The 25157-nt window shown below is 45.4% G+C and overlaps 1 protein-coding gene across 3 annotated transcripts in view; it reads right to left on the bottom strand.

Annotated features, from left to right (window-relative positions):
* Nucleotides 1-25157, bottom strand: part of LOC117349688 (synaptonemal complex central element protein 1-like) — a 160075-nt gene that overhangs the window by 18580 nt on the left and 116338 nt on the right. For all 3 annotated transcript variants that reach the window (XM_033923291.1, XM_033923298.1, XM_033923283.1), the window contains exon 10: nt 24190-24310. In XM_033923291.1, coding sequence (XP_033779182.1) covers nt 24190-24310 — 121 coding nt within the window. The remainder of the gene's footprint in view (nt 1-24189; nt 24311-25157) is intronic.

The following is a 25157-nucleotide window of genomic DNA, read 5'->3' as shown; positions in this document are numbered from 1 at the left end:
ACTCCTTCAAAGTCACAGAGAAATACAGGTCTGTGATTTATTCCGTGTTGTTGTACTTGTAATAAGAAACAAGGGTGGTGGGGGTCGTAGGGTGTTAAAATCTATACTGTTTAGCCAGATTTTGCAGAAAAAAAAGGATGTATTTAATAGATTTGAATAACACAGGCAATAACCTGTGTTTTGCCGGTAGCCTTACAGCCCTTATATCCCCCGTAAAACTCACAGATGCTGAACTGTTAATAGGTGCTGAAAAGCTACATAATGATTTGGGGTGGTCGGTACATAAAAAAGTCATGCTCGATGATGTAGCAACCATAGAACAACATTTAAAGATAAATATAAGAGTTGTGTTTTATACAAACTCGTGGTGTTGCTTTAAAACATCAGACCAGCCCATTTATCCAAAAACGGTTTTCTTATTGCTACATGACGATCATTTCTACGGCATAACCGATGTCAAAAAATTCTATGGGGAGCGTAATTTCTGTACTTTTTGCCAGAAGCCCTATAGTCACGACCACTCCTGTACATTATGGTGCCGTCTTTGTTCGACACAGACATGTTTGAACAATGACGGTATACAGCAGAGGTGTCCTAATTGCAAGATGTGTTGTCACTCTAAAGACTGTTTAGATAGACATATGCAGCTGGCGCAGAAAAAAGAAGTGGAGTGTTTATCTAAAACACTGTGTCTGAAATGTGAGTCCTATGTGAATGAAAAACATAAATGTAAGGGTAGGATGTGTAAGCTATGCCGTGAACCCTTAAGCGGTGATGACATACACTTATGTTTTATGACACCCATCGATAAACTCAAAATATCTGAAAAGTATATTATTTATGATTGCGAATGTATACAGGAAACGGGCTGGCACATTCCTAATTACATATATGCCGAGGACTTGTACGAAACAAGAAAATGGGAATTCAAGGGTCTTGAGTGTATTTTTGCTTTTATACAGGTTTTTGTGACAAAAAATTTAAAGACTATACCTTCATAGCCCATAATGCCAAAGGCTATGACGGGTATTTTGTTCTTAGCCAACTGTTAAAGGAAAAGATGGACACAGATCTGTTGGTTCAAGGTGGTAAGCTTTTACAAATCACAGTAGAACCTTTAGCTATTCATTTCATAGACTCTCTAAATTTCCTACCTATGAAACTTAGCAAACTTCCAAAGGCCTTAGGTTTTCCAGGCTGTAAGGGTTATTTCCCGCATTTTTTTAATACTCAGGAAACTATGTGGGGTGTATGCCGGATAAGGAGCATTATGGTGTGAGAAACATGATGCCTGAAGAAAAAGAGGAATTTTTAAAATGGTACAAGGACAACCAGCACAAGATGTTTGATTTGCAAAAAGAGTTGGCTTATTACTGTCAACAGGATGTTGCTATTTTGCGACAGGCATGTGTTCTCTACAGAGCAGAAATCATGAAAATGACACAGAAAGATATGGTTGTAGAACGTGAGGGTACTTCAGAAATTCTAATGAATTGTTTAGACCCTTTCCAATATATAACCCTAGCCTCTGTATGTATGGCCATGTTCAGATTTATGTTTTTAGAACCCAAGACCGTGGCGCTCATCCCCCCGGATAACTATCACAGACACAAAAAGAGATATTCATCCCCCTCTATTCAATGGTTGCTGTATCAAGAGGCTGCACAAAATATACAGATCATGCATGCTCTGAACGGGGGTGAAAGAAAGGTGGGGTCTTATTTTCTTGACGGTTACGCTGTCATTGATGGGGTAGAAACAGCTTTTGAATTTAATAGTTGCTTTTATCACGGCTGTCCGGTCTGCTATAATGATAAAGACCAGAATCCTGTAGCAGCCACGACCTATGGCTCTCTTTATTACAAAAAGCAGCTAAAGACAGCCTACCTGGAAAGCCTGGGCTTCAAGGTCGTAAGTCTGTGGGAGCATGAGTGGAAGCGGATGGTCAAAGAAAATGATAGGGGCTGTGCAGACTTCCTGGCTAGCGCTGCATTACCGCAACCCTTGGCCCCACGAGATGCCCTTTTTGGGGGTAGAACAAATGCTGTTTCTCTATACTACAAAACAAAACCTGGGGAAAAAATACACTATTACGATTTTACCAGCCTATACCCATTTGTCAATAAAACAAAGGAATATCCAACAGGCCATCCGCAAATCATTTATGACAACTTTGGTCCACCCACAAATTACTTTGGTTTTATAAAAGCAAAAGTATATCCTCCAAGAAAGCTCTTTTTCCCGATGTTACCTGTCAGGGTGGGGGGTAAGCTTATGTTTCCTTTGTGCCGTACGTGTGCCGACGCACGGCAACCAGAAACGTGTGCCCATACGGATGAGGAGAGAGCTTTCGTGGGGACTTGGTGCACGGTGGAGATGGATGTTGCCATTGCAAAAGGTTATGTGGTTGTTGAAATCTATGAAATCTGGCATTTCGAGCAAAAATCTGACAAGTCTCTTTTCTGAATACATCAAAATACACCTCCGTCAAAAACAAGAGGCTTCTGACTACCCCCGGTGGTGCAATGATACAGAAAAACAAAACATGTACATCTCTGATTTCTATAGAAAAGAAGGTGTACTTTTGCGGGCAGACCATATTCAGTTAAACCCTGCTAAACGCCAAATAGCAAAACTTTTCTTAAATTCTCTGTGGGGGAAATTTGGTCAAAGGACAAACCTGCCTACCGTTAGCATTGTCAGAGAGCCTGATGATATCTTTAAATATCTGTTTTCCCCTGAATTTGAGGTTTCATCGTGTGACTTTATCGATGATGAAACAGCCTGCGTGTCTTGGAAGCACTCAAAAGACCGCACTACTTTGCCCGGTAACACTAATGTTTTCATAGCCTGTTTTACAACAGCCTATGCGCGTTTAGAGTTGTACAAACTTCTAGACATTCTACAAGAACGTTGTCTGTACCACAATACAGATTCTGTGATATTTGTGAGCCGCGAAGGTGACTGGAACCCCCCTCTGGGCGATTATTTAGGGGAGCTCACCAGTGAGATACCTGCCGATGAACATATAACTGAGTATGTATCAGCGGGGCCTAAAACATACGGTTACAAACTGACAAGTGGAAAGACCTGTATGAAAGTGAAAGGGATAACGTTAAATGTAGAAAACAGCCAGAAAATCAATTTTACTAGTTTAAAAGATCTAGTTTTTGACTACAAACCGGGTGCAGAGGGTTTACCCCAGAAAAAGATAGGGGTGCAACAAACTGGTATTATAAGAAACAAAAAGAGGTGGGCTATAGAGACCGGTGTGATTAAAAAAACACAGCAAGTTGTGTATGACAAAAGAGTGAAGGAGGAGGATGGGTTCAGCACACTACCCTACGGATACTAGAACGGTGGATGCCCGCTGGTCGCACCCTTTCTCTTGTATATTAGCAGGACCGTCCAATTCAGGCAAGAGCTTCTTTGTTAAAAAACTGTTAGAACACGTTGGCTGTGTATTGTCTGTCATGCCTGACAATATTGTTTGGTGTTATAGTTGTTGGCAGCCTTTGTATAAAGAAATGTTAAATAAATATCCTTTTATTACTTTTACGGACATTTTGCCTGATACTTTTAACGATGACCGAATGTTTCCAACCCATAAAGTAAACTTGGTTATTATAGATGATCTAATGGATTCTGCCTGTAAAAGCGGTGAAATAGAGAATGCCTTTACTAAGTACGTACATCACAGAAACCTGAGCATCATATATATATAGTTCAGAATGTTTTCTGCCAGGGTAAAACAAGCCGGACTATAACTTTAAACACCAAATACATGGTTCTCTTTAAGAATCCTAGAGATAAGTTACAGGTAGCCATTCTAGCTAGGCAGATGTACCCTGGAAAATCACAATTCTTTTTAGAAGCCTTCGAGGATGCCACCAGAAAGCCGTACAGCTATCTCTGTGTGGACTTAAATACCACAACGCCTGAGGCTTACAGATTGAGAACGGATATTTTCCCGCCAGACTGGACAACGGTATATTGTGTAAAACCACAATCAACCCGTAAAAGGCTGTGAATACATAACCAGATCCCTTCATATATGTTGGGGCGTGTCTCAGGTAACATGTCTAGCCGCGTAAAGAGAAACCTGCCCCTTTTAAAACTTTTAGTCCAAGCCTCATCGCAGCACAGAAAAGCCATCCTGAATACAGCCTCTGATGATTTGGTGGCTGCTATAGCTGAAATCGCTCTCAACACCCTAAAAGGTAACATCCCGCTTTCACAAAACCAGATAAAGGTTTTAAAAGGGAAGCGTCACGCCATAAAAAGACTGTGTGATAAAAGATTAACCCTTAAGAAAAAAAAGAAGCAGTTGGTGAAACAATCGGGCAGATTTATAGGGCCCTTGTTAAGTTTTGCTATACCGTTGATAACGGGTCTTCTGACAAACCGCTGATGCATCACGCTGAAAAAATGTACCTGGTCCCTAGTCAACAACTTGAGCGCTTGAGAAACCCCGTAGACCGGGAAGAAAATATTAGAACCTCAACCATACTTAGGTTAGACGAGGAAATGAAAAACATACTGCAGAGCCCTGGTATGTCCGACCATGAAAAAGTTAAACGTTATTCAGAAGTGTTACAACGTTATCTCGTGTTGAACAGACAAAGGGATATGGAAAAAGAAAAGCTAAATGTGTATCTACAGGGACCGGTTGATGCTTCAACAACCCCCGCTCCAGAAAATAGTATACCACCCGACTCTGTGGTTCAAGAAGTGTTAAACAGCATCAATACGCGCTATAGGAAAAATGCCGAAGTCCTGCTTAACAAACTGTCAAAAAACAAAAGTGTTGCATCCTGGGTGGGAGATGGTACATTTGTATACCAAGGAACACCTATCAGTGGTTCTAACCTGCTTGACCTCGTTCGCAGTGTTACGCAGACCCATGCTCTTTCAGAGCAAAGAAGGCCCCTAGGCTGGGGGGAGTTCATGCAAACCTTAGCTCAATTAAATATGCCTTCCTCGGTTGTAGGTAACGCAGCCAATAGAGAGGTACTGTTACGCCTCAAGGAGAGCCCAGCTATGAAGGTTCCTGAACTATATACAAAACCTGCCAAGACCAAAGAACGCCTTCCTCATAAAAGACGTAAATTATTACCCAGTTACCGGTTGTTGAGTGTATAAAAACATATCTTCAATAAAATAATGTTTTTTAAAAATGAAAATAAAAGACTGCAGACATTTTGATTTTAAGGTTTACTTATTATTTTTTTTTTTATTTAGAAACAGCATGACATTCATGGTAGGAAACACAGCCCTGGGGTGTATGAAATGGGTTTTGAAAAGGTCTACACAAGACTTGTTTTTTATTTTTTACAAATTTCAGTACCATTTCATCATTTTGCATTAAATCTTCAGAATACATTTCTAAAATATTTTCAAAAGGTTGCCCTTTACAGCGATGATGTAAAAAAAACACACAGTGATAGCCACAGGCCTCAGACAGCGGGTGCTGTAACTGTCTATTATGATATAATACAGCTTTACAGTGTTTATTGAAAAAGTTCATAATGCTGTTAGGAAAGAATAAACTATCCGGTGGTTGTCCGTAAGAATCAAAAAATTCTCCTGTCCCGTCCCCGGTCACATAGAGGGCCAACCAGTGTTCACCTGGTAGATTGTGTGGGTGTGTGTTCACGACAATTCCCACAGGTCTCCTTGGTATTTCTAATCCTGTTAACCAGTCACTGGGCAGTACATATAAAAAAGATTCTGCAACACAGGAGTCCTTCTTTAAAACATGGAAGATCTGTACGGTGTTCATGTTCAAGAATGGTCAAAAAGAACATTCCTTCTATGATTAACTTCTATTACGTTGTCGAAAACCCCATACACAATCATGTTCACAGTGTGAGGTAAAGCTCTGGCAAAACGTATTTCAGCCCGCAGGTTACCGGTTTTGATCAGCGAGTAGTGGTCAGCGCACTCCTGGTCCGGCGATAGGTCAAAGGCTAGCAGCATATAACCTTTGTAAAACTCCTGACGATCAACTAGGAGGGCGTTGTCTTTCAGGTGTTTACCGGTCGCTTGAATAAGCTGCATATATTCTCTCACACAATTTCCATTTTCAAAGTCAGGTTGTAGAGGTTTTCCGGGTACTTGTTCACCATCTACATACAGAGCTGCAAAATTAATATCTTAATGTTTAAAATTGAAAGGGTTTTTAGCGTAATTACCACTGAAAGCGTCGTTATCCACAAAGCCCAACACGATGAGCTTTGGTAACTGCCCCAAAAAGAGATTTTCCTGATTAGTCACACGGGCGCCGGCCGGTATGCTAAACACCTTCAACCCCACACGGTCTATCGCATACTTGGCGTTAGCTTTCAGTAGAGCTTCAGCATGTCCCAAGCGCACTCCAGGGGCCACTTTAACTCTCTTTACAAAGAGGGCAGCATTTAAGATAAGGAGTTTATAATTTTGGTCAGCATCACCGCTCATTAAACAGAAAGAGTTTTTGTTACGTGACAGTTTTATTTTAAGATCTACGCCATTGATAAGTAGCTTTTCTTGAAAAAATAGATCGCTGTGTAAATGTCCCAACAGTTCCACCTTGTGGCTAGATGCTGTAAAGTGAGCCCTTTCGGTAAAACCCACATTACGTGCACCTATATCTCTAATGTCGTGATGTTCAGCTGTATCCTTATAAAACAGGCCGCTTGTGAACTGTGATTTGAGGGCTCCTTCACCGTAATTGAGGAGCAGCTCTATGAGGGCTCTGTAGGGGTAACAGTTATTACTCTGACTAATCAGCTGGTCTCCCAGGGTAACATCCAATTGGCTAAAAATAGATGCAATCGGGTAGTTTACCAGGGCTACTTTGGCGGCTGCGTCAATGTCTGAACCGTCTTCTTTCACAATTTTACAGGTCAGATGCAGGAGAGTGTTGTTTAAATCAATGTAGTCTTCACCGTGCCCCGCTATGAAGAAGTCCAAAGGTGCTGTTTCCGATAAAGCTGATAATGGTGGTATTTCCACATAGATGCTTTTTTTGATACTGGTTTGGGTTGGGGATAGCTCAAACAGATCTAGTTCTGATTTAACGCATTCTTCAGAGCCGTTGTGTACAAAAGCCATGGTATTTTAGAATATATCACGTTTCGTAGAACGGGTCCTTCTCTTCTTGGATCCGCTGGATAGCTTCTGTGATTTGTTACCTTGAGGTTTCTTTCTTTTAAAAGGTTTTGGAGGTCCTTGCAGAATCTCTTGAGGGTGGGTCCTCTTTCTTTTAACAGCCCGTCTAACCACAGCCAGTCCCGACCCCGCCTGCTCTGCGGAATGGTTTATTTTATTTAGAACGGTTGTTGCGACATGGCCCATGACATCTTTAGCTATGTTTTTTGCGGCTCCTTTCACATGTGGTTTAATAATTTCAAAACCCCTTCTCAAAAGCGGTATTGCTTTTCTAAAGAGACTACGAAATACGCCACCTACACCGGCACCGTACATGACAGGGGCTCCGTGATATCCTGAAAGTCCATAACCGGCTTGTGCTGTGTAATAATTTTTGTATGCTTTGGGGTCTCCATAATCTTTAGACAACAACATTTTAAAACACAACAGTCTTCCTGGGCCGCAGGTGAAGCTTAAGGATCACCTTCCCGTAACGAAATGAGACGTTCCTGTTCTGATCCGTCTTTATTTCAAATGTGATGGTATCGATGTGCTGCTTGTTCACAGGTACATAGTGCGGTTTATCGTACGTGAGGGTGATAAACTTATCCGCTGATCCTAGAGCTGGAACACAGCGTAACAGTTGTACAAAATGGTCACCTACTAACTGGTGCTCTACAAGATCAGTGTACACGTAGAGGGTATTAAAGCCGGCCTCAATATTTGCTGGGAAATGAGAAAGCCTTGTATTAACGTTAGCCTTTACCCCCAAAATGGTTGCCAAATTACCCCTTGCAGAAATAACAGACTTATCCTCTGATTTTACATGAATTCTTCACGTATTGGGGTCATATATGATTCTCGGCGGTCTCTCAGACTCATAGGCGCTTCTAATGTCATGATTCATGGTATCCAATAACCTCCCCATGGTCGCATAATATCCTCTCTGGATTGTAAATTGGCGTACATTTCCTTCTGCAGAGGTGACAACATACTTTATGTCTTCCTTAATATTTTCCCAAGTATGTGGGTATTGTATTTCCACCAGCCCCGCTTCCCACGGACCCTGTAAGTCCAAAGGCCTAGCTATTTGTATGGTGAAATTAGAGCTGGTATTATGGGGAAACATAGCTGCCGAAGCATTGCTAGGCAATGTGATATAAAAGCCACCGTCATTCATTTTGTTTTTTTTCTCTCTCTGTGCTGCTTCAAAAGACAAAATCAGATGTCTTGAATCTCTGAGGCCTTCACCCAACTGTTAAATTTATCAGGCCACCCCTTCCATTTCACAAGACAAATTTTGTTCTTACCCCCTCCTTTTACTTTTAGAACCTTTTCGATATGGTATATTCTGTCCTCTAGAGGCTTGACTTTTAGTAATTCTTCAGGATAAAAAGAACCTTGTATAGCTTCGCTATCGTAATCCTGTATCTTGTATATTGTTCTCTGACCCCTGTTTAAAACATCTTTTATTATAAATATTTCATCTGTCCATGTTTGTTCGTAACCTTTCTGAAATCTTCCTTTAAGTTTTGATAGCCTTACATGGTCTCCTTTCATTAAGAGATCCTTGGTGGGATCGCATTTGATATTACTGCCGTAGACTGTTTTCCAAATCTGCAAAGAGTTTGAGGGTGTCACATCTACAGGCCTCGCCTGTATCGTTCTGTGAAAACTATAATTATAGCTGTGCACTATAGCCTGTAGGACGTCTTGATAAGTAAAGGTATTATGGGCTGTAAAATATCTCCACATTTTGGATTTTAAAGTCCTGTTAAATCTTTCCACTACAGCTGCTTTAACATCATTATGGGTCACAAAATGGCTAACACCTTTTTGTTTTAATAAATTCTTCAGAGACTTATTTAAAAATTCTTTACCCTTGTCTGTTTGAAGTTTTTCAGGTGTACGTCCTAAATTAAATATTGTTTCAAAGGCTTCGGTGACTTCATGACCGGTTTTTGTTTTTAAAGAAACGACCCATGCATATTTTGACAGGATATCTATTACCGTTAAGATGTATTTGTAACCGTTGTTATAACAGGCAAAGGCTGACATGTCGACTAAGTCACTTTGCCACTGTCTGTCAACTTCCGACACAATTGTTTTATTTCTTTTAAAATGGATTCTAGCCGGTCTGTGTAAATTGTATGCGTTTTGACCGGTGATCCAATCCACCACATCTTTTCTCCGGACTGTTATATCACTCTTTTTAGCCGCTTGAAGTAGAGGGTTAATGCCTCCATAGCTTCCTGCCGTGTATGGATCATAATAAATTTGCTTCAATAAAGATTCCTTCATAGCTCTGCCTTTTTAACAGAGCCCTGTTAGGTGACAGCTGCTTTTGTTTTTTGTTTTTTTTTCAGATTGTTAAGACAACAGTAGGGGGCCGGGACAAGTTCAGACATGTTTAAACACACCTTCACCTCTCTCCCCCTTGGCTTTATCAGGGGAGGGGTGCTGCAAGGGGCTTATCAGCTGTTACCATGACAATAGGGGAGCTGGCCCATTAACCATTAGCTCAGAATTCCTACTGAAAAGTGTGTTAAAAGCTAATGCAACCTTTTCTCATTTGTTTCTGCCCCTGCTCTGTTTTAAAAGCAGGAAAGATTTTGTGAATGCCTTTTGTTTTGTGATCTGCTCTATCCGTGAGCTCTTAAACCCTGTCTTTTAACTAAAAACTGTTAAAATAAAGACGCTTCTTTTCTGGCCACATCATTTCCAGGTGGGGGGTTTTGACTAAGTCTGTTTCCCCTATTTCTGCCTACGTGGTCAGAAAAGTGCATTTCCGCCGCGTTATTTACCCTATTTCCGCCTACGTGGCCAGAAAAGCGCATTTCCGTTGCTTCATTTACCCTATTTCCGCCTATGTCATCAGAAAAGCGCATTTCCTGTAGGGGCAGGCACTCCCATTTCCGGTGATGTCATCAGAAAGCGTATTTCCGGGGTTAAACACGCCCCCATTTCCAGTGATGTCATCAAAAAGTGCATTTCCGGGGCGGGACATGAGTGGGCGGGGCAATGGGAGGGGCAGGGCTTGAGGGGCGGGGTCATGGGTGGGGTGGGGCCATGGGAGGGGCTACCACCATTCATTCCTATGGGAGGGGAGGGGCTTAGGTGATGAGTGGGGTGGGGCAGGGCCATGGGCGGGGCTACCACCATTCATTCCTATGGGAGGGGTGGGGCATGGGCGGAGACTAAGGCGGGACAATGGGCGGGGCTTAACCCAGAAGTGACCGCTGATTGGTCGATCCTTATCTCTGACAGCTGTCAATCATTTTGACATGAGGTGTACCCATTATACTACTGCTGTCAGGCATAAAGATAAGTGCCTTTCCTTTACAGCACTTTATAGCACTTCATAATTTATGCAGATCTGTTGAAAATTATTAGAAACATCTTTGGAAGAAGAGTGTAAAAGAGCAACACTCCTAGTTACATTTGTTTTTGAATCTGACAAGGACTGGGTGATGAGAATGTTTTTTCGTAACTCTGATAAATTGTTTTTGGGAGGTAAAGTTTGGGTTTTCCCTGATGTCTGTATAGACACTCAGGAGAAAAGGAAGCAATTTTTGACTCTTCGCCCTCAGGTGTTAGCCCTGGGTGCTCATTTCTTTTTGCGTTTTCCTTGTAAATGTTTAATATTGTATGAGTCAAATAGGTATCTTTTCTTTGATCCCAAACAATTGGAGGCTTTTCTTGAGAATAAGCGTAAAATACAGGTACAGGTATCGGGTCAGGGGGAAAGAATATAATAATTATAATAATTATTAGAAAGTGGAAGATTGTATTATTATTTTTCGGCGAGACGTTGTTATTTATTTATTTAATTAAGTAATTAATTTATTTATTTTTTCTTCTGAGATGTGCCTCTTTTTCCTTATCCTCTCTCTATCCTTAATTGAGGACTTACAGAGAAAGTTGCTATGAATATGTTTGCTTGTTGGATTTCATATGGGAAATATTATTTAGTGGATTCTTTTTGTATTTAGCAATATGCTTTCTATTTCTTAATGCATTTTTATGTTGTATGTTTATTTAAAATTGCATAAATAAATAATTAAAAAAACAAAACAAAACATTTTTATAAATGATATTGCTGAAGGGTTGTCGGGAAAGATTTGCCTCTTTGCGGATGATACCAAAATCTGCAATAGAGTAGACATGCCGGATGGTGTGAATAACATGAAGAAAGACACCTGGCGAAGCTTGAAGAATGGTCTTAAATTTGGCAGCTAAAATTTAATGCTAAGAAATGCAAAGTCATGCATTTGGGCTGCAAAAATCTGAGGGAACGGTACAGTTTAGGGGGTGAAGAACTTATGTGCATGACAGAAGAGCGGGACTTGAGTGTGATTGTATGTTATGATCTTAAAGTGACCAAACAGGTATAAAAGGTGATGGCGAAAGCTAGAAGGATGCTAGGTTGCATAGGGGAAAGGTATGGCCAGTAGGAAGAAGGAGGTATTGATGACCCTGTATAAGACTTTGGTGAGACCTCATTTAGAATATTGTGTACAATTCTGGAAGCCGCACCTTCAAAAAGATATAAAAAGGATGGAGTCAATCCAGGGGAAGGCTACTAAAATGGTATGTGGTCTTTATCATAAGGCATATGGGAACAGACTTAAAGATCTCAATTTGTATGCTTTGGAGGAAAGGTGGGAGAGGGGAGATATGATAGAGACATTTAAATACCAGACTCCCCAGTTTGGACTTCTGATCACATTGATGTAGACTCTATTTCATGTGCTCCTTATCATGCTTCCCTGAAATCGCTCATCCCCGTGTTTATCAAGCAATACCCGCTCTCCTGGGAAAAGGAAAGGGCCATGACCCTGTTGATTGCTTCCTTCCTTTCCTCCAGCATTATTAAATCTACCATCTTGTCCTACAATACGCCTATCAACCCTGTCGTTAAAGCCGATGGCACCCCCCGTTTCGTCCAGGACCTTAGGGCTGTCAATACTTTGGTAGTCCCCATTGCACCTATTGTCCCTGACATTCCATCCCTCCTCTCCTCCATTCCACCTGCAGCCACCACTTTTTCTGTCATTGACCTGAAGAATGCCTTCATTTCTGTCCCTGTGATGAAGCTACTAAGCCAGTTTTTGCCTTCACTTTCCAGCAACAGCAGTATACTTGGTGTAGAATTTCTCCAGGACTATGTTGACTCCCCTGTGGTGTTCTCCATTGTCCTTTGGGCTACTCTGCAGCCATGGACCGCCCCTCATGGTTCTGTCCTCATCCAGTATGTGGACGACCTCCTTCTATGTTCCATAACTCAGGAGACCAGTCAGGCCAATAGTTTAGACCTTTTACAATGGTTGTCTGTGTGTGGTCACAAGGTGTCACGAAAGAAACTGCAATGGTGTAAATCTGAGGTGGAATACCTGGGTTTTGTCCTGTCTCACAGTCAGAGAAAAATTAGTACTTCTGGCATTGCTGCTGTTCTGGGTCTGCCCCGCCCAGCTACCAAGAAGGACATGCTCACTTTTCTTGGTATGATTGGTTATTGCCGCCAATGGATCCTGATTGTTCCCTCTATGACCAGCTTCTGAGACAGGCCCTGGGTCCTGAAATGACTGATCTTATCAGATGGACTAAAGAGATGTTGGCTGCTTAGACATTTGAAATGTGCTTTGGTTTCTAGCCCAGGTCTGGGTCTTCCTGATTATGCCCAAATGTTTCATCTCTTTGCTCGAGACAATTGTAAAACCATGATGGGAGTCCTGACACAAGATCATGGTGGTAAATTACGCCCTGTTGCTTTCTTTTCTAAGGTCACTCCTGTCCAAGTACAAGGCATGCCTGCCTGTTTGAAAGCCCTGGCTGCATGTGCTATGGTGGTAGAAATGGCCACTCCTCTGACCCTTGGTCATCCCACTACCCTCCATATCTCTCATGATGTCCAAGCCCTCCTTCGCAACATCCACACCCAGCACATGTCCGCCCAGCGCCTTAGTTGTTATGAGGTAATCCTCCTTTCTAATCCCAACCTCTCCATCAGATATTCCGCCCCTACTTACGGCCCCGCCCTTCTTTTAAATGGTCTCTTGGGCCTCAAAGGTGAACAAGATTTCCTCCCCCTGACCATTCCTGTGTCTCTCCTATCCAGCAGGACACTTCTCCTCGTCCTGACTTGGCCTCCACCCCTTTCCCTGATGTCTCCTCCATCTTTGTCGATGGTTCCTGCTCCCGCCCCAATGACAACACCTTTCATATGGGATATGCTGGGGTAGAACTCCCTGACATCATCCATGAGGCCCTTCCCCTTCCATATCCTTCAGCACAGGCTGCTGAACTTATTGCCCTCACTCGCGCCTGCCTACTTTTCTCTGGTAAACGCGTTAACATCTACACTGACTCCAAATATGCCTTTGGGGTTGTAAATGACCACGGTGTTATCTGGCGGCGGCGTGGCTTTGTGGCAGCCAACGGTAAGCCCATTTCCCATTCTTCCCTTGTTTCAGACCTTCTCTCTGCTTTACTCCTGCCTGCTGCAGTCGCTATCATTCATTGTCGCACCCACACCGATCTCCAGACTGAAGTTGCTCAATCCTTTACTACCTCCTCTGAACTTGACGCCTGGCATATGGCCGGTACCCAAATCCGCCCTTCGGACGGACTTTGGTGCAAAGAGGGGAAACCTTGTATATCAGCCGCTAGCTCCCCTTTATTCATTGCCCAATATCATGGCATTGGTCATCGTAGTGCTCGCTTGACATTTTAACTCCTTGCCAGTGACTTTTCCATTCTTGATCTTCGTTCCCTGATATAGACATATATATCTCGATGTCTCACCTGTCTCCACGCTAACCCTAACATACCCTATAAAGCACTACCCCACCTCTCCTTTTACATACTTACAGATTGACTTTACTCATATTCCTCATGCCACCAGGACCCGACAGGACTATGCCCTTGTTATTGTTGACATGTTCTCCTGATGGCCTGAAGTTTTTCCCACCACCAATGAAACAGCCCAGACAGTGGTGAACCTTTTACTTCGCAAGATCATCCCTAGGTGGAGATGCCCCACCCACATTAACTCAGACAATAGTCCTGCTTTCACTGCCAGAGTATGCAAAGACTTAGCTACTGCACTCCACATTGAGTGGAAATTTCATCTCCCATATCACCCACAGAGTTCCGGTATTGTCGAACGCATGAATAGGACTATCAAGGACAAAATCAGGAAAGCCACAGCTGGCATGTTTGTAAATTGGAAAAAATTCCTCCCTATTGTTTTAGCTGAAATTAGGATGCAGCCTCACTCCACAACTGGCTACTCTCCCTTTGAGATCCTCAAGGGTATGTCCGCAAGCTCATAGAAACATTAGGGCATGTTGACAGAAATCTTGCTTGCACTTCTCCTTTCTCTCCACAGACTCCCACCCATTCATTTCAACCTGGTGACACTGTCATCGTCCAGAAGCTCTCCAAGGACAGGAAGCAGTCAGACTTTCCTTTTGGACCTCCCACTACTGTGATCGCTGCAACCAAGACCGCCGTACTCACGGAGGAGTCTCCTATTTAGATACACGCCAGTCGATTGAAGAGGGTTGACCTAAAGCCCCAGAAGCAAGCCTTCCCTGCGCAGACCTCCTCCTCTCCAGTGGAGCAGCACGATGATTTCGCCGCATCATTCCAGCAACTTTATCATTCTCCTCCTAGCAGCAGCACTGCTAGTCTTTTTTCCTGTATGGATCATGACCAACTGTGTCTATAGGGATGATGAGTCCTGGGTCCACAAAATTTTCTGCCCATACCCATCCATAAATGGCACCCCTTCGCGACCACGGCGTCAAGCTGGAATACCTCCTCCCATGGGCTGCCCCCCAGTTGGAATCCAAAAGGATAAACAGCATATTACCTTCTGGTACAACTTCAGCAGTGTGCATGTAGCCACCTTCTCCTTTGATTATTGTGACATTATGGACTGTTCACACATTGATGTACTGGTTCCGTGATATCACTTGACGAATTTACTTCAATTTTTTGAGACTGTGAACAATCAAATTGATAATGGAGAACCGGTGGACATAATATACTTGGACTTCCAGAAAGCGTTCGACAAGGTTCCAGATGAAAGACTTTTTCTCAGGAAACTACAAAGCCATGGAATAGAGGGAGATATACTAAGATGGATAGGTAAATGGCTGGAGAAAAGAAAGCAGAGAGTGGGCATAAATACCGTGTTTCCCCGATGATAAGGCAGGGCCATCAAATAAGACAGCCCCCCCTTTTTAGAAAAAATTGTAAAATAAGGCACCCCCCCCCCGCAAATAAGCCACCCACCGATACCTGCGCTTACCCGAATCGGGTGGTACGGTGGGTGACTCCGTGTGGTCCCTCCGTCTACCGCGGGGGTCGGCAACCCGCGGCTCCAGAGCCGCATGCGGCTCTTTTCCACCTTTGTCGTGGCTCCGTGCCGCCGGACCAATCAGCAAGCAAGGCTTTCATCTGTGTAGTGCTGAGCTCACTGCTCAGCATGGCTATTTCCCGCCGCGACGCCGGACTTGTAAGATGCACGCCTGAAAAAGAAATCATCCTGGCCGGGGTCGGTGTCATGCTCCGGAGATCTACAGCCTTCCTATCTCCCTCTCCCTTCTACCTGCTTCCGGCCACATCCCCTGCTCCGCGGCTCTCTTCGGCAACTAAGCAGCAGCGATCGACACAAGCTTCTGACGTCGGGGCCTACCCTCTGCGAGTCCCGCTTGTTTCAACTTCCTTTTTCCACAAAGGCGGGACTCGTAGAGGGAAGGCCTCGATGTCGGTAGCTTGTCTTGATCACCGCTGCTGACAAGTTGCTGAAGAGAGCCGCGGAGCAGGGGGGTGTTGCCAGGTGCAGGTAGAAGGGAGAGGGCCAGATGCAGGACTCGTGGGTGAGTGAGCAGAAGAGAGAGAGAAAGAGAGAGGGGAGGGAAACAAAAGGAAATCGGAGTGGAGGGAGGGTGGAAAGATTCTAGCTACAGGGTGCAGTAACAAAGGAAAAGGGGGGGAAAGCTGAAAATGGAGATAGTGACACAAAGAAGAGAAAGGGTAAGCAGGACCTACTGAATAAGGATAGAGATACAGAGGGGACATGAAAGGGTAAATAAGGCATCCCCCCGAAAATAAGCCCTAGAGCATATTTTGGCCTTCCAAAAAAAATAAGACAGTGTCTTACCATCGGGGAAACACGGTAGGAAGTTCTCAGACTGGGAGAAAGTGACTAGTGGTGTGCCCCAGGGCTCAGTACTTGGGCCCATCTTATTTATTATTTTCATCAATGACCTAGAAGGAGGAACATCCAGTGAGATCATCAAGTTTGCAGACGACATAAAGCTATGCCGGGCAATCAGATCGCAGAAGGATAGCGAGGAACTCCAGAGTAACTTGTGTCAGTTAGAGAAATGGGCGGAGAAATGGCAGATGAAGTTTAATGTGGAAAAATGCAAAGTAATACATTTAGGCAAAAAGAACAAGGAACACGAGTATAGAATGTCAGGTGCAACTCTGGGTAAGAGCGAACAAGAAAAGGACCTGGGTGTACTAATAGATAGGACCCTGAAACCAACGGCACAATGCGTGGCAGCAGCAGAGAAAGCAAATAGAATGTTAGGCATGATAAAGAAAGGAATCATGAGTAGATCGGAGAAAGTTATAATGCCGCTTTATAGGGCAATGGTCAGACCACACTTGGAATACTGTGTCCAACATTGGTCTCCAAACCTAAAGAAGGATATAAAACTGCTGGAGAGGGTGCAGAGACGAGCAACAAAGCTAATAAAAAGTATGGAGAACTTGGAATATGAGGAATGAGTTAAGAGACTGGGATTGTTCTCCCTTGAGAAAAGGAGACTGCGAGGGGATATGATTGAGACTTGAAAAATACTGAAAGGAATCGACAAAATAGAGCAGGAAAAAAAATTATTTACAATGTCCAATGTGACACGGACAAAAGGATATGGACTGAAGCTAAGGGGGGACAAGTCCAGGACAAATATCGGGAAGTTCTGCTTCACACAACGAGTGGTGGACACCTGGAATGCTCTCCCAGAGGAGGTTATTGCGGAATCCACCGTTCTATGATTTAAAAGCAAACTTGATGCACATCTCCTTACAAGAGGCATAGGAGAAATGGGTGACTAAAATTACACCAGGTGTACACCTGGCTGGGCCTCCGCGTGTGCGGATCGCCGGAATTGATGGACCGAAGGTCTGCTCCGGAGATGGCAGTTCTTATGTTCTAAAACTAAAGATATATATATATATATCTGTGTTACTGACTCATATTTCAAGACCTTATTATTATTATAATCTCTATTATCATTTGCATCCTTATTGCTTATGTACTTTTTAAATTGTTTATGTGTTGCATTGCTTGTCTCACTGCTCCTCAACCCCCTCCTCATGAGACTTATAAGGAGTACCTTTCCCTCTATGCTACTGCCGTTCGCTTATGAAGTCATCTTCATGACTTAAGAGGGGATTGTAGGAGTGTATTAGCCTATTCTGTTGCAAATGAATGATCACACTGTTGTACGGAAACCATAAAACTTTTCTTCTCTTTGTTATCTGTAAAGCTGCTTGCGCTGGCTTTGAAAAATCCCCCAGCCCCTCCTCCCTGTCAGTCTGCTTGCTATTTCCTGTAAGCTGGTGTCATGTATAAGAAACAAAACTTTGCTTTCTAAAGAAACGAAACTTAGCTTTCTTTCACATATGGCTATACACGGAAATTGACCTGTAACTAGCTTGTGATTGCGCATGTACAAGACTATAAATATATGCACCTGGACACTGAATAAACGGACACCTCTTTGGATATACAACTGTTTGCATGAGAGTTTATGTTTTTCTAAGGAGATTGTCCCCAGATGCATCTGAGTTACAGACGCCAGAGTTTGTGAGACAGTATTGGGACCTGACCCTTTTCAATAGACTCCGGCGTAATCTAAGGAAATACTTTTATACAGAAAGGGTAGTAGATGCATGGAACAGTCTCCTAGAAGAGGTGATGGAGACAGAGACTGTGGCTGAATTCAAAAGGGCCTGGGATAGGCACATGATATCTCTCAAGAAAGAGATAATGGTTATTGCGGATGGGCCTTTATCTACCATCATGTTTCTATGTTCTATCTGCTGAAGCCCAATTCAACCACTAATCCCTCTCTTTGACATTTGTGAGCATAGCATATGATGATGAGAGGGATCATGATTGGACCCCAGGCACTGCAGGAACCAACTTTGAATATCTGTGTGAATATAATCTTGTTGCACCGGGAGCACTTCTTGAAGCTTCTGGAGGCTTTATTTTGGGACATATCATCCAGAAAAATAGCTGCAGAGAAATCAAATGGCTCAATGATAAAAAAAAAAAATAGTACCCTAATGGCTGCATGAAAACTAAGAAGTCTACACCAAGCTGACATCAAAAATAAACTTCAAAATAACTGAAAACCTAATTAAGGAAACTATGAGGAAGAGTTGACAGTGACAAGAACTTACACAAAATATTTAGTTAAATCCAAAGAAAACACACTGAGAAGACCGACATAAAAGGGAATTGATCAGCTCTGCAAAAAATGAAATTCTAATGTGGTTCCCGACAGGAAAAAGCACACAAATCTTCATACTTCATTGCCAATGAAAAGTTCCTACACAGGGCTCATTTGTATGGCATTGCCCCATATGTGAAGATTTTAAAATCCTGTTTGTCCTCAGAGAACTCTGTCAGAATAAGCTAAAGTTTTTCTGAACTCTAAGAAAGCTGGTTTGTGTCAGTGCCTTTGGATGTTATTACGTACTAGTGTAGCCCAGTGGCGTACCAAGGGGGGGGGCGGGGGGGCGGTCCGCCCCGGGTACCAAGCCCTGAGGGGGTGCTCCCGGTCCGGTCCAGTTACCCCCCCCTGCGCCGGGTGTCGCGTCTGGAAACAGCCTGCAGCAAGATCGCGATGCCAGAGATCTTTGCCTGCTTCGACTGTTTCCTCCGCCACGGTCCTGCCCCTCCTCTGATGTCAGAGGAGGGGCGGGACCGCGGCGGAGGAAACAGCCGAAGCAGGCAAAGATCTCTGGCATCGCGCGATCTTGTTGCAGGCTGTTTCCCCAGGGCAGTAGCGTACCAAGGGGGGCGAGGGGGAGGTCCATCCCGGGTGCCGCCTTAGGGGGGGGTGCACAGCTGGCCCGGTCCCTATCGCGCTCCTACCCTCCCAGCGAAAGCAGCATCGGCGCCATTATCGAAAAAGGTAATGGCGCCAGGCCTTGGAGCACCAAGGCAGACCGCTTCTCCCCCCTCCCAGCCGAAACCCCGCTGACCATCCTATCTCTCTCCTCCCCCAAGTGAACCTTTCTGACCCTCCCAGCGAAAGCAGCAAACCTCCCTCCAGTAGCGTCGGCTTTATCCTCCCTCTGCCGCATCACTGATGACGTCATCAGTAACGCGGCAGAGGGAGGAGAAAGCCGCGAAGGAGGTTTGCTGCTCTCGCTGGGAAGGTCGGAAAGGTTCACGGGGGGGGGGAGATAGGAGGGTCAGCGGGGGTTCGGCTGGGAGGGGGGAGAAGCGGACTGCCTCGGTGCTCCATTACCTTCTTCGGGCAGCAGCAGCGTTTACAATTCGCTGCTGTTGCCGGCTTCAGGCCTTGTTCTCTGCCGGGTCCTGCCTTCTTCCGGTTTTCATGAAGACAGGACCCGACAGAGAGGAAGGCCTGAAGCGGGCAACATCAGTGAATTGTGAATGCTGCTGCTGCCCGATGAAGTTCAGGACATCAGGACATCGGGGAAGGAGCAGGGAGAAATCGGCTGCTGGCTTGGGGGTGAGGGTAGGGAAAGAATCGTGGAAGTGGAGAAATCGGCACGATGGCTTTGTGCAGGCTAGGGGGAGAGAGAAAGAAAGGAAAAAATAAAGAGGGGGGGCCAGGGGGAGAGAGAAAGAAAGGCAGAAAGAAAGAGGGGGACCAAGGGGAGAGAAAGAAAGGCAGAAATAAAGAGGGGGACCAAGGGGAGAGAAAGAAAGGCAGAAATAAAGAGGGGGTCAAGGGGGAGAGAAAGAAAGGCAGAAAGAAAGAAGAGGGCCAGGGGGAGAGAGAAAGAAAGGCAGAAAGAAAGAGGGGGACCAAGGGGAGAGAAAGAAAGGCAGAAATAAAGAGGAGGGTCAAGGGGGAGAGAAAGAAAGGCAGAAAGAAAGAGGGGGGCCAGGAGGAGAGAGAAAGAAAGGCAGAAATAAAGAGGGGAGCCAGGGGGAGAGAGAAAGAAGAAGGATCAGAAGAAGGACCAGAGACTCATGAAATCACCAGACAAAAAAGTAGGAAAAATGATTTTATTTTCAACTTAGTGATCAAAATGTGTCCGTTTTGAAAATTTATATCTGCTGTCTATATTTTGCACTATGGCCCCCTTTTACTAAACCGCAATAGAGTTTTTTAGCGCAGGGAGCCTATGAGCGTCGAGAGCAGCGTGGGGCATTCAGCGCAGCTCCCTACGCTAAAAACCGCTATCGCAGTTTAGTAAAAAGGGAGGGGGAATATTTGTCTATTTTTGTATAGTTGTTACTGAGGTGACATTGCATAAAGTCATCTGCCTTGACCTCTTTGAAAACCCGCGGAATATAAATGATAATTAACATTTTCTCTGCGTACAGCGTGCTTTGTGTTTTTAAAATTTTATTGTTGGTAGATCATTTTGACTTGGCCACAAAGGTAAGGGGGAGGGAGGGAGGGGAACTGCTGAAAGACATCTAATAATCCTTGCAGGCTTGACTGCAGGGAATTATTTTTGTAAAATCATGTTTTGTTATGTGACTGGCATTATCTAGACTTTAATTTCTATGAATGAATAGAATGAAAATGATATAAAATTACTTGCTTGTTTTTATGTGCGTGCGCTGAAGGAAAGTGGAGAGAGAGTGGGCTGAGGATGCTGAAGGGAAATGGGGAAGAGAGTGGGGAGAAGACGCTGATTTATAAATTGACAATTGTACAGAATATTGTTTCTTTTTATACTTTAATATAAACAATTCAAGGCTTGTGTGGATGGAATCAGGTGGTTTGCGGGGATGGGGACCGAGCTTACGGGGATTAGTCCAATAAAATTGTATTTTTTTATATCTCATTATTTGTTTTATTTTTATTTGTTAATTTATAAAGTGGTGATTGTTATGTATCAGTTTTTTCAAATTTACATCTACTGTCTTTATATTTTGCACTGTATTAGAGGACATGTGTTACTGTTTTTTGTGGTGTTGCATTGTATCCAGGGTCTGGTTTCTTGGCGGATCAGTTTAACTTTTGTCTACATATTTCTATTTTTAGTTTGTGATTATTCCATTTTGGGCGAGGGTGTATCTCTGTTCTGTGTGTATGAAAAAGACATAGTTTTCAGTTGGCATTGACTACAGGACCAATTGACTGTGCGGGATCTGGCTTGTTTAGTTTTACAATGTATGTGTTGGTGTTCTAGTGCTCACTGCAGTGTTTAAGATGCAGCCTTTTCCTAGGTACACTCTTGTGGTGCGATATGTAGATTGGTACTAAAAATCATATTTTTCATATAGATGGGGGGGTGTCAAAAAATGATGGGCCCTGGGTGCCACATACTCTAAGTACGCCACTGCCTGCAACTACTCCATATGTACTTCTAATGTCATGACAATTTAGACATAATTTATGTTTTGTTATGTTTGGAATAATGGTTACATATATGAGGTTCAATAAAAGAAAATTTTCACTGCCTGTTTCTATTCTGACCATTTACCGTATTTTCGCGGATATAACGCGCGCGTTATACGTGATTTTACGTACCGCGCATACCCCTCGCGCGTTATATGCCTGAGCGCGGTATACAAAAGTTTTTAAACATAGTTCCCACCCCGCCCGACGCCCGATTCACCCCCCCAGCAGGACCGCTCGCACCCCCACTCCGAACGACCGCTCGCACGCGCTCCCACCCGCACCCGCATCCACGATCGGAGCAAGAGGGAGCCCAAGCCCTCTTGCCCGGCCGACTCCCCGACGTCCGATTCTTCTCCCCCCTCGGCAGGACCACTCGCACCCCCACCCCGAAGGACCGCCGACTCCCCGACAATATTGGGCCAGGAGGGAGCCCAAATCCTCCTGGCCACGGCGACCCCCTAACCCCACCCCGCACTACATTACGGGCAGGAGGGATCCCAGGCCCTCCTGCCCTCGACGCAAACCCCCTCCCCCCAACGACCGCCCCCCCCAAGAACCTCCGCCCGTCCCCCAGCCGACCCGCGACCCCCCTGGCCGACCCCCACGACACCCCCACCCGCCTTCCCCGTACTTTGTGTAGTTGGGCCAGAAGGGAGCCCAAACCCTCCTGGCCACGGCGACCCCCTAACCCCACCCCGCACTACATTACGGGCAGGAGGGATCCCAGGCCCTCCTGCCCTCGACGCAAACCCCCCTCCCTCCAACGACCGCCCCCCCCAAGAACCTCCGACCGACCCGCGACCCCCCTGGCCGACCCCCCCACCCCCCTTCCCCGTACCTTTGGAAGTTGGCCGGACAGACGGGAGCCAACCCCGCCTGTCCGGCAGGCAGCCAACGAAGGAATGAGGCCGGATTGGCCCATCCGTCCTAAAGCTCCGCCTACTGGTGGGGCCTAAGGCGCGTGGGACAATCAGAATAGGCCCTGGAGCCTTAGGTCCCACCTGGGGGCGCGGCCTGAGACACATGGTCGGGTTTGGCCCATGTGCCTCAGGCCGCGCCCCCAGGTGGGACCTAAGGCTCCAGGGCCTATTCTGATTGGCCCACGCGCCTTAGGCCCCACCAGTAGGCGGAGCTTTAGGACGGATGGGCCAATCCGGCCTCATTCCTTCGTTGGCTGCCTGCCGGACAGGCGGGTTTGGCTCCCGTCTGTCCGGCCAACTTCCAAAGGTACGGGGAAGGGGGGTGGGGGGGTCGGCCAGGGGGGTCGCGGGTCGGTCGGAGGTTCTTGGGGGGGGGGGCGGTCGTTGGAGGGAGGGGGGTTTGCGTCGAGGGCAGGAGGGCCTGGGATCCCTCCTGCCCGTAATGTAGTGCGGGGTGGGGTTAGGGGGTCGCCGTGGCCAGGAGGGTTTGGGCTCCCTTCTGGCCCAACTACACAAAGTACGGGGAAGGCGGGTGGGGGTGTCGTGGGGGTCGGCCAGGGGGGTCGCGGGTCGGCTGGGGGACGGGCGGAGGTTCTTGGGGGGGGGCGGTCGTTGGGGGGAGGGGGTTTGCGTCGAGGGCAGGAGGGCCTGGGATCCCTCCTGCCCGTAATGTAGTGCGGGGTGGGGTTAGGGGGTCGCCGTGGCCAGGAGGATTTGGGCTCCCTCCTGGCCCAATATTGTCGGGGAGTCGGCGGTCCTTCGGGGTGGGGGTGCGAGTGGTCCTGCCGAGGGGGGAGAAGAATCGGACGTCGAGGGGGGGCATCAGGCTTTCAGGATGGGGACAGGACTTCAAGGGGGGACAGGCAGATCTTCAAGGGGGGACAGGACTTCAAGGGGGACAGGCACGGAGAGGCGGGGCAGTGCACCGAAAGTCAGGGCGGGTGAACGGTGAGTCGGGGCAACCAGAGGAGAGTCGGGGCAGTGCACCGAAAGTCAGGGTGAGTCGGGGCAACCAGAGGAGAGTCGGGGAGGGCGAAAGGAGAGTCGGGGTGGCCAGAGGAGAGTCGGGGAGAGCGAAAGGAGAGTCGGGGTGGCCAGAGGAGAGTCGGGCAGCATGCGCGTTATATGCCTGAGCGCGGTATAGAAAAGTTTTTGTACATATCATCGTGATTTCTGCGCGCTATACCCCTGTGCGCGTTTTACAATGGTGCGCGTTATATCCGCGAAAATACGGTATTCCATTTCATGGTTATTGCAAAAAAAAAAAAAAAAAAAATTTTTTACATGGGGGGGGGGGGGGTGTCAAAAAATGATGGGCCCCGGGTGCCACATACCCTAGGTACGCCACTGGTGTAGCCTAAAACCCTAAAATGTTCATACCTGGAAACTCTGAGGCCAACATTATTTTTTGTGAGTACCTGTCTTATATACCATAAAAGATATCATATACAGCAACTAGGAATATAACTAATGTGCTTTGTCCTTACAGGGCATCAGCTGCCTCCTTGCTGCGCAGGAAAACCCCTTCCTCACTGAATTGTCCAGAATGAGAACTGAGAGTATCAAGCTGGCTCAGCACATTGTCCAATTTCTCCTGAGTTTCTCTCTCTGTGGGTAGAAGGGAGAGATGAACTAGATTAGAAAAGATCAGAGCATAACTAAATAGGAAAGATCAGACAGTAGACAATGAGATCAATAAATCTCAAAACAAAATGATATCCACAAATATTTTTGTGTGTAAATTTATACCTATAAGGTGAAGACAAGGTACTGAAATTATTCAGATTGGTTGTATGTATAAAGATCAAATTTCAAAATGTACTTATATACAGTATTTGGCATGGCACCATACAAAAAATGTGAATTTGTGCTTATCTGTTAATTTCTTTTTCTTGAGTCCAGTTCAATAGTGGTTTATGCCTCCCAATTAGCACATGGAGGCAGAAAACACTGACAATTAAATGACATCACCACCAAAATCAGGGTTAGTACAATCCTGGAACTTTTTATTATACCATTATCAAGGAAATTTGAATCACATAGAAACATAGAAAGATGACGGCAGAAAAGGGCTATAGCCCATCAAGTCTGCCCACTCCACTGTCCCACCCCATTAAGTCAGAGTGCTGCTCGACCCACGTAGAGATCCCACGTGGATGTCCCATTTAGTCTTAAAGTCGAGCACGCTAGTGGCCTTGATCACCTGCACCGGCAGTTTGTTCCAGTGATCCACCACCCTTTCTGTAAAGAAATACTTCCTGGTGTCACCACCAAATCTCCCTCCTCTGAGTTTGAGCGGGTGCCCCCTTGTGACTGAAGGTCCCTTAGGAAAGAATATGTCGTTTTCCACCTCGACACGACCTGTGACGTACTTAAATGTCTCAATCATGTCACCCCTCCCCCTGCGCTCCTCTAGAGAGTAGAGCTGCAACTTGCATCAGTCTTTCCTCGTATG

This window comes from Geotrypetes seraphini, chromosome 1 (assembly GCF_902459505.1).
Source record: "Geotrypetes seraphini chromosome 1, aGeoSer1.1, whole genome shotgun sequence".
Classification (NCBI taxonomy): domain Eukaryota; kingdom Metazoa; phylum Chordata; class Amphibia; order Gymnophiona; family Dermophiidae; genus Geotrypetes; species Geotrypetes seraphini.
Note: the sequence above shows the minus strand (reverse complement) of the source record. Positions and strands in the feature narration are given on the sequence as shown.